Source organism: Carassius auratus, unplaced genomic scaffold (genome assembly GCF_003368295.1).
Source record: "Carassius auratus strain Wakin unplaced genomic scaffold, ASM336829v1 scaf_tig00216437, whole genome shotgun sequence".
In the NCBI taxonomy this organism is placed as follows: domain Eukaryota; kingdom Metazoa; phylum Chordata; class Actinopteri; order Cypriniformes; family Cyprinidae; genus Carassius; species Carassius auratus.
The window spans coordinates 747,288-761,860 of NW_020528572.1; the positions used below are offsets into that span (position 1 = coordinate 747,288).

A 14,573-nucleotide genomic window follows, 5' to 3' on the forward strand; every position below is an offset into this window, starting at 1 on the left:
CTAGAACAAGATCCATGCAGGAAATCTGCCTGATTGATACTGTAAAGCCACATCAAGAGTTGTGCAATAATGCACTTCCCAGCATTTCAATTTTCCATTCAAATACAGTCAAATGTCCAAGCTCAAATCTCCAAAAGCTGCTTTACCTGTTTGTTTTGGGAGCTGCAGTGGTTTTGGCTGTGGCTGAAGTGCTGGGTTTGGCCGCAGGGGCAGCAGCTGGCCTTGGAGCAGGAGCTGAGGAAACAAAATTTAAATCAATCATGTTGACTAGGATTGCTCAAGAAAATTGTGGTAAAATCTAATTATGAAAAGGTTTATATTATTAAATAAAATTGCATTTCTATTTTACATAATGACTCACTGCCCACCACAGGTTTGTGTCGTCTCTGCCACATGAGAATAGCTGAACATTTTCTATTGTTATGTTATTTATTAGTACTAGGGGGTGTAACAGTACACATAAAATAGTACGAGTCTTTCATTTCTATTTTGTCTGCAAATTCTGGGGGGGGGGGGGAGCTTCTAAGCATTCTGATGCTCTTTGATGTGGCACTACGCCTCAGTTCTAATGGCAATGTGGAGTGTGAGTGAGTGTAATTATGGCTTCCTTTTTATTACTGTTTTGTAGCATAAAACATACAAGAATTAGCATTTAATCTCAATCTCTTCAACTGGTGAAGAGCATTTTGTGAATTATTAGGCCTTGACCTCTAACCCGAGGCAAGTACCAAACCGTCATGTTTGTGTGCTGTTACACCTCTAATTAGTAAATGTTCAGAAGGAAACTCTGTAAGTGACCCAGTAAACCCATACATGCCAGCCCATCTTACCTGTGGTTTTGGGTTTGGTTGCAGCACTAGTGGCAGCTGTGGCAGGTCTCTTACTCAGGCTGGTGGCTGTGCTGGCAGCCGGTCCTGTCTTTTGTCCACTGGCTGTGGTGGTTGTTGTTGTTGATTTGTTTGTGCCAGCAGTTGTTGCTTTAGGCTGGGCCCTTGAGGTTGTAATGGCAGTAGAAGAGCCAACAGGTTTCTTACTTGGACCAGAAGATCCAATGGTACTGGTGGGTTTCTTCTTGTCTGCTGCCGCAGTGCTAGATGGAATGGGTTTCTTGGTAGGAGCACTCGATGCTGTCTTTGTGAGGCCATTAGCCACACGGCTTTGGGTTGCTTTGGGTCGCGTGCCTGGTCCAGTGGTAGCTGGACCTGCAGCAATCTTGCCTTTGACTGGGCCTTTGGATTTGCTTTTAGCATCTGTTTTACCAGAAGCTTCTTTAGCAGTTGGAGGAGCAACTTGCTCATTTTGGGGTTCATCAGGTTGTGGGGGTGATGGTATAGTCCCATTTTGAGACACCCCATCATTGCTGGTTGGTTCTGTTATGGGTTCTGTTCCTTCAGCTTCCATTGGTTCAGATGGTGCTGTGGCCACCCCATCAGGTTTCATCGCCAATATTACCTGACAATCAGTTGCTGCTTGATATGCTTGCTGGATTCAGTGCTGCTCACACACTGAACCCAGGGATAATGGATGCGTTTGCCAACTCAATAACTGTCCTGTAAAAAAATAATATAAAAAAACAGTTTACAATCTAGTGTTTACGATCTAGAATGGACCACACCTTAAAAATAAATTTTATGAAAAAAAAAAAAAAAAACAGTGACTGTTTTAGGAAATAAAGAATGGCATACTTGTACAGGTACATTTTATGACTCACAACATTTTATTTAATCATGTGATATAGCTAGGTAACTTTACAATTACCAGTTTTTACTGTAGCATTTTTGTATTTCAGTTCTGTAAAAATTACTGACATTTGTACGGTGTAACAGTTTGATAGTGATATGGAAAAGTGTTTCTGTAAGTATTTTGAGTGGGTTAATTAGTCTGAATTGAACACTAGGCTGCATAAATTTTGACATGTTAAGATGATTTATGCATTTGATTAATGTGGATCATTTACACAGGTAGTGATGTTCACACTCGCGTGATGCCTTTTGAAAACCTTAGAATCAGCTGCAGGGCGGGATTTGGGCTGAATGCGGAGAAATCCGCCACTTAAGTACATTTTCGTGTTTCCAAACGAATATATTATGTTCCACACACAAAATATTGCATTTGGTCATTCGGTATACACGTGCACCATACCGAAAGCCCTGTACCGAAACGGTCCGGTACGAATACATATACATCTTCAAGATTCAAATCCACAACTCTGTCTCACAGCCAAACCAGAATCTGGCATAATTCTAAAAGAAAGTCAATATACCCATTTCATTGGAGCACTGCTCTACCCAATTTATTTTCTTCCTTCAGGGACTGACGCAAAAGCTCGTCAGCAAAAAGATTGTGGCATGGGATTTGAAGAAAGGAGGATAAAGAGTCAATGTGGTGGAGAGGGGGGCCATGAACCCATTCACCTCATCCTTTTTCCAAACTCTTTTATTCAGAATCCTCTTGTCTTTTTCTTCCCCCCTTAAACGGTTCTCCTTTGCCACAACCCCCCTCTTTCTTCTACTCTTTCCCCTCCTCCTCAATATCAGATCCGTTCCCTGTCTGCAGCCACACAGATGGCCCAAGCAGCTGAGCTATTGTTCTGGCTCTCCAATAGGCCCAAGCCACCAAACCAGAGAGCAAATAAAGACGGAGGAAGGGGAAAATTGTGGGATGAAGTAACAATGCCAAAGCAAGCAGAGAAATCCAATCTTAATGTGGCACAATCCAGAAGAAGAGTGGACTCAAGTATATGTGACCGAATCAACAAGAGGAAAACAATCAAACTGAGAATAAAAATTATGAAAGCACCCCAGGAATGTCCCTCAGGAGACCGAAAACAAAGATGCATGACACGCGTTCTAGAAAACTTGTCAACCTACAGGCCAAGATGATGAATTGGGAGGTCATCCTTCTGCCCACGACAGGACGAAAATTACCCAGCAGCCCTGCTGATGTGTCTCCATGGTGATGTGAAGATCAAAAAGGGACATTTGAAAAAAGGATCCAATTTAATCAGAAGACAAAAGGTTTCAGTAAAACACTTTCACAGCATGGATCCTTAAACAAGAAAATAAGTTAAATCTACAATAGGGATGCACGATAATATCGGCACAACATCGGTATCGGCCGATAAAAGCTTAAAATGACCATTATCGGTATCGGCCGATATGAATATTTCTGCCGATGAGCCAAACCGATATTCTCCAAGTGAAATAATTGACCTGTTTTTCAGATGTGAATGTCTGTCTAAATTTGTAAAATAATAAATTTATGGTAGAATCAGTACAGAAGAGATACATGGATTTCTCTTCAGTAAAATTAAAGTTTAAATTTATCAGTATATATTTGTATATATATATCGATATCGGTATCGGCATCGGCCAAAATTATTTAGAAAATATCGGCATATCGAATATCGGCCAAAATCCAATATCGTGCATCCCTAATCTACAATGAGTTCAACCATTTTATATCCACAGTTCAGACCATTTCATCATTCACTCTCTTTTTCCAGTATGTAAAACACGAGCAAAATGTGCATTTTATATACAATTTTATTCTTATATTTTCAGTTTTCAAATTTTTGTAATTTTGTTGTTGTTTTTTTTATATGTTTTATGCCTATAGTGTTGATCATTATTATATTTTAGAAATATATATATATAATTATTATTATTATTATATTAATATTTTTAATTCAATTAACGTATTTTCTTTTAATGAAGAAAAAAAAATTGAGAAAAAAAAGCTTTCATTTGTGGTTTCAGTCAACTATATCCCTGAAACGCATAAAAGAGAACACAGGCAAAAAGAGATAAGTATAAGGACAAACTAACAAAACAATAAAGGGAGGGTAAAAAAGAATAAGATGTGCTATAACGATTGGGTGTATGAAGTGGCAGGAAGGTTTATTGTATGTGTGTCCTCGTTTGACAGGGTGAAGCCGTTGTGAGCGGAAAAGGGTAAAGCCTGCTAATGCAAACAGCTTAATCAAAAAGCACTAGGGACTACGTCATACACATCTCCATTTCACTCACTACACTTCAAATAACAAAACAGGCTTCTTTCATGAAATCTAACAGCAAAAGCATTTGAGAGAACATTCAGGTGCTCATGAAAAAAACCTGCTTTATCATCCAAACCAAAGCTGATAAAAACAGAAGTTCCTAAAGAGGGGTTTTGCAGTGAAGCCATAAAAGAACCATTTATTTTTGGTGTAACATTTTAAATCATTAAACTGAATAACCTTAAATCTACTATCAATGACCTTTTGTGGACTGGAAAAGTTCCATGAATGTTAAAGATTTTTTATGAAACCATAAATGCCAATAAAAAAAAAACTTATATTAAAGAGTGCAGATTATATTCCCACTAACAAATTTCAATAATTTTTTTCCATGGCCTTTACAATTCAACATTGCTGATTCATTCAATTTATTGTAAGCATCTCATTTGGTTTACAAATAGAAAAATTACCATGATCTTTGAGCAAGCAGTATCTTATGATATCGTACAGCATCAGTATAACTATAAAAATGTATATTAACCATTTAAAAATTCCTGATATTTCTAGGTTTTCAATGAAAGTAGGAACCCCTTCTGCCTCTCCACAAACTCCCCTCACAATCTTGTCCAATATCTTAATCCACCATTTGTTTGGTTTAGGGAATTTACATGTATAGACACAGGATTATAAAGGTGCCATGAGGACATTAAAACACACGTGTGCTTTCCTAATCCTAAACCTAACCCCCTATATTAAACCTCGGGATTTATCAAATCTAAAATAAAATCTTTATAAAAGCTGCTTTGCACACAGGGACGTCCTTGAAGTGTGTCTGTCATGTTTCACTTACTGTAGTAGCTTGATGGACTGTGCGTTGTGACGGCTTCCCACTAAGCACTTTCAGAAACATCTGCAGGTTACAGCTGGCAACATACACAGGAACTAAGCAAATAAGACATTCTAGGTTCAGTTTCCAGAGAACTTCTGCATGAGAGCTACTGATAAAGCTAAAAGGAACAGATAAAGAGGTCTTGCAAACCCAAATTCCTGCACAGGGCCTCCAGTTCCTCAGGGCCGAGCCATAACCAGCTGTCACAGACAGACATGCAGCTATTTCCACACAGCTGTAGTTGGCCACATCCTGCATTCTTGTAATAAGAGCCAGTTGCAGGACTTCGTTTATCAAATGCACCCTTATTGTAATCAACTGGCTATAATTTGCGATTTTACATGAAATTTATAATCTGCAACATTAACCTAGCGATAACAGGAAAATTATTGCGATAGGATGAGAGATGGATTACCAAAACAGACTTTCCCAGAGAAGTTAACAAAAATAAAAAATAAAAGACAGAAATGACAAACACATTCTCCTCATGCAGTCTGCCCATACAAGGCAGCGCTCTCACAACTCTTCTACCGTCGCACAGACTCCTAAGAATCAACACATGAAAACATTGAAAGAACGCAGCAACACACCCCTCCACGTTACAGTCAGTTATTCCTGACTCCCACATCGACTTCACGAGGCCATTCTCACGAAGATTAAAATGCTGTGATGTGCATAAAGCTATTGTTTAAGTTTTATTATTAGTTGTGCGATTTTCATTTGTCATGTTTTAACAGGTTTACATGATATGCATTTACTCTCACTTCTGATAAATTTTAGTGCATCCCTTTTGATTGAATAAAATTATTATTTTATCTAAATAATAATAAACTTACTGACCTCAAGCTTAAACAGTACAAGAGAAGACGCAAATAATTAATTAAATATAACCTAATGGCAAAAAAAATAAATAATAATAATAATACTTTGAATAAATAAAATTCAAAACATCATCAGAAATCAAGGATGTGCTTACATGAATCTGCTCCTTAAGTTGATGATACAGTAATCAGCATTTGCACACTTGAAGCCAACCTGTGAAATTTGCATGGACATCATTCTGTGTGTGTTCACTTTTTACTTTCACTTTTTCACTTTTTGCCCATATAAAAAAAAAAACAACAGCCAGTAACAACTAGGCCAAATATTTCTTTATTAACGTCAAAGGATGTGCAGAATATGGCTGATTTTCCAAAACCACCACGGAAAAATTTGGAGAAAAAGCATCCGTCTTCGCTAGTATATCAGTTACATTCAGAATAAAATGGGACAAGCTGTGCAGTGCTGGCAAACACAGATTCCCATCTTTCTCCTGGAGCAACATCTCGGCATGTTTATGAGCACAACACATTCCTTAAAATGGACAAGAGACATGGAGCAGCAACATTCATATACACCCCCACCCCAACCTTTTTATTTATTATTTTAACATTTAATTTTGCATTTTGCATATTTTTTCTTAAACCGTACAACGGTTACGTACACGTTACTATTTTATGTTTTTGAAAAGTCTTTTAAGCCTGGATTTATTTGAGCAAATACAGAAAAAAAAAGTTTTTTAAATGTGAAATATTACAATTTAAAATAATGTTTTTCTATTTTACTATACTTTAAAATAAAGCGGAATTTTTATCAGCCATTACTCCAGTCATATCAGTGTCACATGATCCTACATAATTCTAATATGCCGATTTATTATCAGTGTTAAAAACAGTGCTTAATGGTTTTAGAACCTTTTTCAGGATTTTTTTTTTTTATTAAAAAGTGATTTACAAATAACAAAAATGATATAAATGTTTTATAACAATATGAGTCTTTATTTAATATATTCATGCTAAATATTACGGATTTGTTGGGTATTTTTGATCCAATAAATGCAGGCTTGATGAACAAATTTATTTCAAAAATATTTGTAAAAATTTGAATGGGTCCAAACTAAGACCCAAGCGGGATTTCACCCTCCCATTTGATCAATATTCACTACAGATATTGTCATATTAATATCAAAAAAAAAAAAAAAATAATAATAATAATAATAATAATAATAATAATAATAATAATGTATTGCATTGTTACCTTAAGTATGATATTATATATACACATACAAACACTCACACAAATCAAGACATGATTGCTACTAAGCAGATGTTATCTTCTATTTAGCTGAAACTGGACTTATCACTTCTGTTAGAGCAGTAATTTAATCATAAGCAGAATTTAGAAGATACACTAGAGCTCCTTTATTTGAAACGTTAAAAAAATAAGTTTGCTTTTAACCTTGAATACAAACTTTTCTGCTTTTACTTTTTTGCTAGTCAACTTCCAACGCAATGTCATTTATTGTATGTGCAAATACAAAGTGTCACATCTGGGCACGTCAATGGCGCTTTCGCTCAGGCCTTTTTAAACTCATAAAGAACGAGTTCATATTTAGAATACATTGCAATCACTACAAAATGACGACAACTCACACACCTGCACTAGGAGCTATACTTCATTGCCTGCCTATTTAGGCTTTTGCTTCAGTACCTGAATTGTGTGTCTGTTAAACAAACTTTCAGAAGGTGGGACCAGCTTTGAAACAGCAACATTAATTGGTTTAATTGCAGATGAGTGATAATTGAACTAATGTGAATGTGAAGATTACATCATGCTGCACTGAGTTCTGGGAAACTACTTTGTTTATCCATCATACTGAGAGGATAGGATACCCAGTAGCCCCACACTGCAGAACACAAGATCCAGGGGTGTGATTGGATCCACGTTTAGGGGGGTGGAGACGGGTAGGTTTAGGGGTGGAGATGGATGGGGTTGGGGATAGGTGATGGAGACTGGTATGTTTAGGGGTGGAAATGGGTAGGTTTAAGGGATCAGGGGATTGCGAGAGGTAGGTAGAGGCATCAGGGGATGGAGATGGGTAGGTAGAGGCATCAGGGGATGGAGATGGGTAGGTTTAGGGGTGGGTTAGGTTTAGGTTAATTCTATTCAGACCGCAATCGCTCTGACTGGTCTGCCAGAATCTCTACCTCTGTATTAACTAATTATCCACTAACCATTAAAATAAAAGTTGTCTATAGTGTATTTAGTAGATTGTGTTTAACACGAAGTAGTATAGAAATTCACATTTATATATAAAAAATCTATTACTAATATTATATATATATATATATATATATATAAATTAAAACTGTGCTGGTAGCGGATCAGAATTGGCCGATACTCAGGATTTCCTGGATCCGATCTTAAAAAAAAAAAAAAAAAAAAAAAAAAAAAAAGAAAAAAAGAAAAAAATTATCCTTGCATAACTCTAGATTTTAATTGTATATATAAATTGCATAAGTCAACACTTAAATTTCTCCCCCATTCACCCAAGTTCCTTCAGGAGGTTTCAGTTTATCTTGGTCAGTTTGAAGTTACTGGTTACCTTTATAGAAATAGTTCACCCCAAAAAATGAAAACATGCTGTTAATTTACTCACCCTCAGAGCCATCCAAGATGTAGGTAACATTTTCTTTAGTAGGTCTTATGATGCAAAATAATTGGTCCGTTCAAGAAACAGAACATTTAAAACATTACCCAATTCATATACAGTTCGGAGTGATGTCCAGTTCAGAAAAACTATTCTTTAATGATTTAAAGTGGTTATTTGAACCAGTTAAATAAATAAAATGGTCCAAATGAATTAATTCAGAGAGAAAGTCAGAAAAGGTTTCCCCATCTGCTTTAATCTACAGACTACAGGTTATAATGTTGTAAATATTTTTTTTCTTGCACAGACCGATCATTTTGCTTCATAAGACCCAAAAAGATCTTTGCCAGACCCCTTGTTATTCTTGCCTAGACCCTTTGACTTTTACACCAGACACATATATCGGTATAAAATATTGGTTATCGCTCTACCAGATCAGTAATAATCGTTATCAGTCCAGCGAAACGCAATAGGTTGACCACTAATCAGGAGCCACAGGTAGTAATTTTGTGTTGCATGACATGCTTTTTTTAGACTCAAAGTGATTGTTGCCATTGCCTTGCATTTTATGAATCACCAAGGATCACAGTTTCAGCTAAAAACCTTCTCTATTGTACCAGAGGAAGAAAAGTGACTTTTGGATAACCTGAGTAAATTAATAGAACATCTTCAACTCTTTGTGAAGCATCCTATTAATGCCCCCAAATATACTTAAAGTGAATTTGAAGAACGAACTGGTATGATGCCACTTTGGCTAAAATAAAGTTAATTGTTAAAATTAATGTTTGGTAACAGTACACCACTGCTTAGGTACTCTTTACCCCTAAGCAAAGAACTTGCATACTGGGGCCTTTAGTAGTTTGATTTGCATTGGTGAATGAAGGCCTTTCGCACCACGGGAACCTTTCATAGTACTAGAACTAATTGTGGAACTACCCACTTTATGGTGTTTTTATGGTGCGAATGCAACCCTATAAGGCCCCGTCCACACGGAGACGCTTTTCTGTGAATACGCAAAAAAATTTTATCGGATAGGCGTTTCATCCACACGGATCTGCCGTTTTCGCAAGGTGAAACCGCTATTTTTTGAAACCGGGTCCCAGAGTGGATAAATTTGAAAACGCTGTCTTTGCGTTTTCGTCTGGACGGCTAATCCGGATATTTTCTGAAACGATGACGTCATCAGCCCACGTCTCCCCCCTAGTCAGACACCTCTACGTCACGTAACAGCAACAAAAACATGAACAAACACTGAACGATTGTCTTTTTATGAACTAACATTAACACTGATTAATAAATGTATTGTTCCATGTTCGTTTGTGTACCACGCGCAAGGTTTATGAGCATAGTCCAAGTCTTCTTCTCTGTTTTTAGTGTATCTCTGTGGCAGAATTACAGCGCCACATACTGGTCTGGCATGTATACTACATCATTTTGCAGTTTCGTGTGGACGCGGGTATTTCTTGAGGCGAGGAAAAAAAAGATTGGATTGGGGTAAGCTCCATCTCCGTGTGGACGGGGCGTAAATGGTACTGGGAAAAAGTTTGCTCAAAATCGTCCCAGTACTTTAGTACTGTACATTTAGTTCTGGAACTAAAGTGATGCGAAAGGCCCAATAGTTACTAAATGGGTGTCGGGAAGGATAATGGGTCAGTATTGTGTGGGGGGGGGGGGGGTCAAGCTGAAGTGTCAGACAGTGCTGAGAGTGTGAAATGGTGGTAACGATGCAGATAAACAGGAAGAAACGCAGCGACCCTTCTCCCTCTCACCCAACAGGATTAACGCCAGACGAGCGAGCTGTGTGTGTTGTCTCAGTATAGGGTGTGAATGGGGCTTAATGAACCAGCAGGGTTTGATTTTGCTATGTGTAAATGTAAGGATTAAGAGAGGACATTCCCCATTGTGCGCAGAGCACCATGCTGACGGGGGCTGGGCATGGTTAGAACTGAGCTGCCAAAACAACATGAGAGATACTGGACAAAAACAAGCAGCAAAATGGCACAATGGAAAAGTAAAAGTGGTTTAGAAGGAACTTTGAAGAAACGTATCTTTTTAAAGACAGGGCAGAATTGGAGTAAAGCGAAGGCTGCAACTATCTCATGTTCAAGGCAGACTGACAAAAAAGATTAGCGTCATAGATGATGTTTTGGAGAGGCAGGGAATTATGAGAGGGAGAAGGAGAGAAAGAACAGATGGTAAATGGTGGCGTGATGGTTTTGGTGTAGTTTGCATACAGGACACGCAGCAGGACGCTGTGATGGATAGGGATGGAGCCTGGGAGGATTAAAACAGGACATCAGCTCCATCTAAAAACATATACAAACAAACTCTCTGCCAAGTTATCTAGCACTAGTTTGCTGACAGTTAAAAGCTCTTTTGTCAGTGACGGTGTTTTTGCAGATTATGGGGTTATAAAACCACCAAGGAGGATTTAATACAATAACATGGCATTTCAAAATATTCTTTCCAAATGCAAAACTGACGTCAAGCGCTGAGCAGATTATCCCGACTGTAAAAACTCAGGAAGCCATTTCATACGAAACAAAAGAGCACCAGATTTAATGGTAGTCTGGAATTCACATTACTGCAACTTGAGTCATTCCAGTTCATATTATTAAATGTGAACAGAACTGATTAACATATGACTGAATTCAGGTTAGAGTATTTGTAAAGCAAAGGATAGGTGCATAAGCAAACCGATATGACAATTAACATGGCTCATTTCATTAATCCGTTACAGAAAATTGGAGCCTCTTCCTTGCTGGGCATCTGCTTGTTCAGCTCGACCACCCCACAGTGAGGTCACGACTAAGCTGGAGCCAACCAGACATCTTAAAAGCTGCTAAGTGGTACAATCTGTGACTGCTACATTGGCGAAGACATCGATAGATTGTGCATACAAACAACTTTTACTAAGTGTATAATATTCTAAGATCAACAGTCAGTCCTGGGATAATTGAACCAAAGATGAAAATTTGGTCATCTTTTACTTAACAGATGATAGCGTGATGGCAATCAAACAATTTATGGCAGACATTGACATAAATAGTTTTTTTCTCATGCTATGGAAGTCAATTGTTATCGTCAACTGTTTGGTTACCAACGTTCTTCAAGATATCTAATATAGGGAGGTCTGGAATAATTTGAAGTGAGTAAGTTATGCAATTTTTGTCATTTTTGGGTGACCCATCCCTTTCAAACATGGTGGGTGGATTCCTACTGAAATTACGGTTTGCGTAAAATTAGCCGAAATTCTGCTAACTTGACCACACCTTAATTCAGCATAGAACTTAATGTGTGGAAAAATGGCAGAAAAAGAATCTAAAGTTGCCTGCAAAAATACGGACCACAAACTTGAGAGGAATCAGCAAACCAAAAATACAACACCACAATGAGAAAACCTTTACTGGTTCCAGCACAAGATGACTCAACAAGTGATGAAATCATTAGCTAACAGGATGCAATAGAAAGCACATCAGTTGCTATAGGCCAAAAGTAAAGCAAGTCTAGTGTCTACTGGTCTCGGTGTCCTGTTTAAACAAAGCCATTAGTGTCAGTAGTCCTTCTTTGAGGAGTGTGGCTAAAACAACTAATGACAGCAGCTGCCCTACTCAACTCCATTCTGACCAACCTGAGCTCATGTCATGTTCGTCATGATAGCAGAAGACAACATGCAGGATCAACACTGTTCATGTATCACAAGGTATCATTAAATTAATTTATATTTAACCATTTTAATATAGAGAGGTACTGAAATGTAGACCTTCGTTTATGTATTTTTGACCTACACTGTACATGATTTAGGTTTGTACATTAGCATGAACTCACTAACTTCAACGTTAGCTAGTTTAAGCCAGAAATACCTTGCTGAAGCACAAGATGGCATTAATGTTCTGCTTGAGCAGATGAAAATTTAATGAGAATATGACAACCAGAAAATGAACATTTTCATCTTCATTGGGTTTAGAGTTGAATGCTTACGGCCATTTTGCCGTTTTGTGTGGGTTTAGGAAACGTAATAAAATGAATTCTATTGTTCATACTCTCAGGACACCTGGAATCATTGTTAAAAGTACCCAAGGCACAATTGTTTTTCCATTTTTGTAGCATAAACTCCAAAATGATACGAGCTTCGGATCTTCAGAATTCAAGACTTCGGTCTCTGCAGAGCAAAAGTGGGCGTTTATGACCTTGTGGGTGTTTTCAAACTGCTGGGTGTTTCTAAATCATGCAATCTAAATGATCCCCCTTACCCAACCCCACCATCACTATGACATAAGATAATCAGGTATCATGGTCTAAAAATACCCTGATCTGGTAACTCCCATTACTTTCCTCCAGAGACCTATAATTGCAGAATTCCTCTCAGTGCAACTGATACTCGACTGCCATTGGCTCATCTGCATTCAAGGGGAGGGGGTTAGTGATAGGTCAATTGTTTAGAAGAACTTACAGGTTTAAGCTTTGAGTGCTGTCTAAAATCACTATACAAAGTGAACATAATATTTTTAGTTTTAACAACTAGTTAATTTTGCGATACAGCTGATCACATGACTTCAACATGGCCACACCCATGAGATGCGACCGCTCCAGGTACAAATAAAGAGCTTTTGCCACAAGTTTGACATGTCTGGAGTCTGTGAGTCTAATTTAGTGATATTTCTCAGCACATTTCAGTCTAAACCCTTTTAACGAGAAATTAGTAAATGCACCTTAAAGTTTTCCACACAAAACGACGGCTCACGAAAGAGCACTATTAAATGGGCAACAGTTCCCTCAGGCCGCGTAAATATCCGGGCCATTAGCTTTAAAAGCGGTCATGAACTTCTGGAACTGAATTCTAGAATGTGACAGGGTGTGATGAGAGAGAGAGGCTGTTATCTACAGACCTGCTGGCGTTACAAGGGCAGGGTGATAACAGCATGACATCAACGCGATGCAAACGATATAATTTCCAGTCAAAACGGGGCAGTGACCAGACAAGATCCAAGTAGCAGCACACACAGCCCTCATCCATATCAAACGACGGCAGTCCATGATAGTCCACTCACGTTATCGATTTTCTCGGAGCTTTAGTTGTTTATTCGGGTAAAATAGTAACACTCAGGACAGCTATGTTGACCAGCGCGTGCACTAGATTTGTTTTTCGAAGTGAAACGATGCGATTTCGCGTTTCGTTTCAAAAGATTGCATTTGAATTCCTCAACATAAAATCTTGCACATTTTAAGCTGACCCGATGTTAGAAAAAAAAAAACCCACAAACGGCAGCGATTTGTTTGCATTTCCAAGAGAGATTGATATTTGACGCATTTATATTTTGCATTATAAAATAGGATTTATTTTATACTCAACAAAAATGCGGCGTTCATTTTACCCAAGATGATTCGCTACATGTAACCACAGCAGCCATTCGAGTCGTTTCATTAGTTACGATGCCCTTCATGGGCTGTTATTAAATGCAAACGTATATTTAAAAAAAAGAGGATCGTTGTTACAAACGGAGCACAGGCCGCTGTTCAGTTAATTCAATGTGTGTGTAAACCGATGCATCCTTTAAAAGCCCAGCCCAACCCAAACATGCACAATCGGAACGAAAACAAACCTGGTTTTAGAAAATGTTCAGAACGGGAACGGAACGTAAACCAAGTTGATTGTGGTCCCAAATGAAGTGACCGAGAATTTGAACCTGGCAGACAGGTTGAAAGATAAGCAAAGTAAACATGCTCCAAAATGTCATTCACTTACCTTCAGATGATTGTAAAACAGCGCCTGGTTTCTACTCTTCGGCTTCAGTCTGGAAAAGCGGAAAATGCACGACTTCACACCGGAGACAAGGTGATAGGGGAGGCGTGTGGTTCCTTGTGCAAATCGCTTAAAATATACAAACGTGCAAAAAAACAACAACCCTTTATATCAACCAACTGCTACACCCTCGCGATTCACCGTGAGCTGAAGGACCAGTGTGAAGGATGTTGACCAGATCCTAACGTGGCAATTCAGAAACAAAACGGTTCAAGCCACCAAAATGCTCATCGGACTCCAGGTTTTCACACACTGGAGTCAAGTACCAAAATTCACTTCAGAAAGGCAGTGATGTCACTTTATAAACTATGGCCCCGCCCATCTATCATCCAGCACGCTGTATCTCCATCATGTGTTTGAAAAACATGCATGACTGACGAATACCAACTCAACACTGGAGTTAACTTTTAAATAG

General features: G+C 38.2%; 1 protein-coding gene across 2 annotated transcripts in view; it reads right to left on the minus strand.

Annotated features, from left to right (window-relative positions):
• The window catches only part of LOC113098193 (mucin-19-like), a 27,344-nt gene extending 12,896 nt beyond the window's left edge, over positions 1 to 14,448 (minus strand). Inside the window, exons 1-3 of one of the 2 annotated variants that reach the window (XM_026263175.1) lie at positions 14,102 to 14,448; positions 831 to 1,550; positions 147 to 234 (exon numbers count right to left, since the gene is read on the minus strand). In XM_026263175.1, the coding sequence (XP_026118960.1) occupies positions 147 to 234; positions 831 to 1,440 (698 nt within the window). In that variant the 5' untranslated portion in view covers positions 1,441 to 1,550; positions 14,102 to 14,448. The remainder of the gene's footprint in view (positions 1 to 146; positions 235 to 830; positions 1,551 to 14,101) is intronic. The other variant, XM_026263176.1, reaches the window with a different exon arrangement.
• Positions 14,449 to 14,573: the final 125 nt, after the last annotated feature.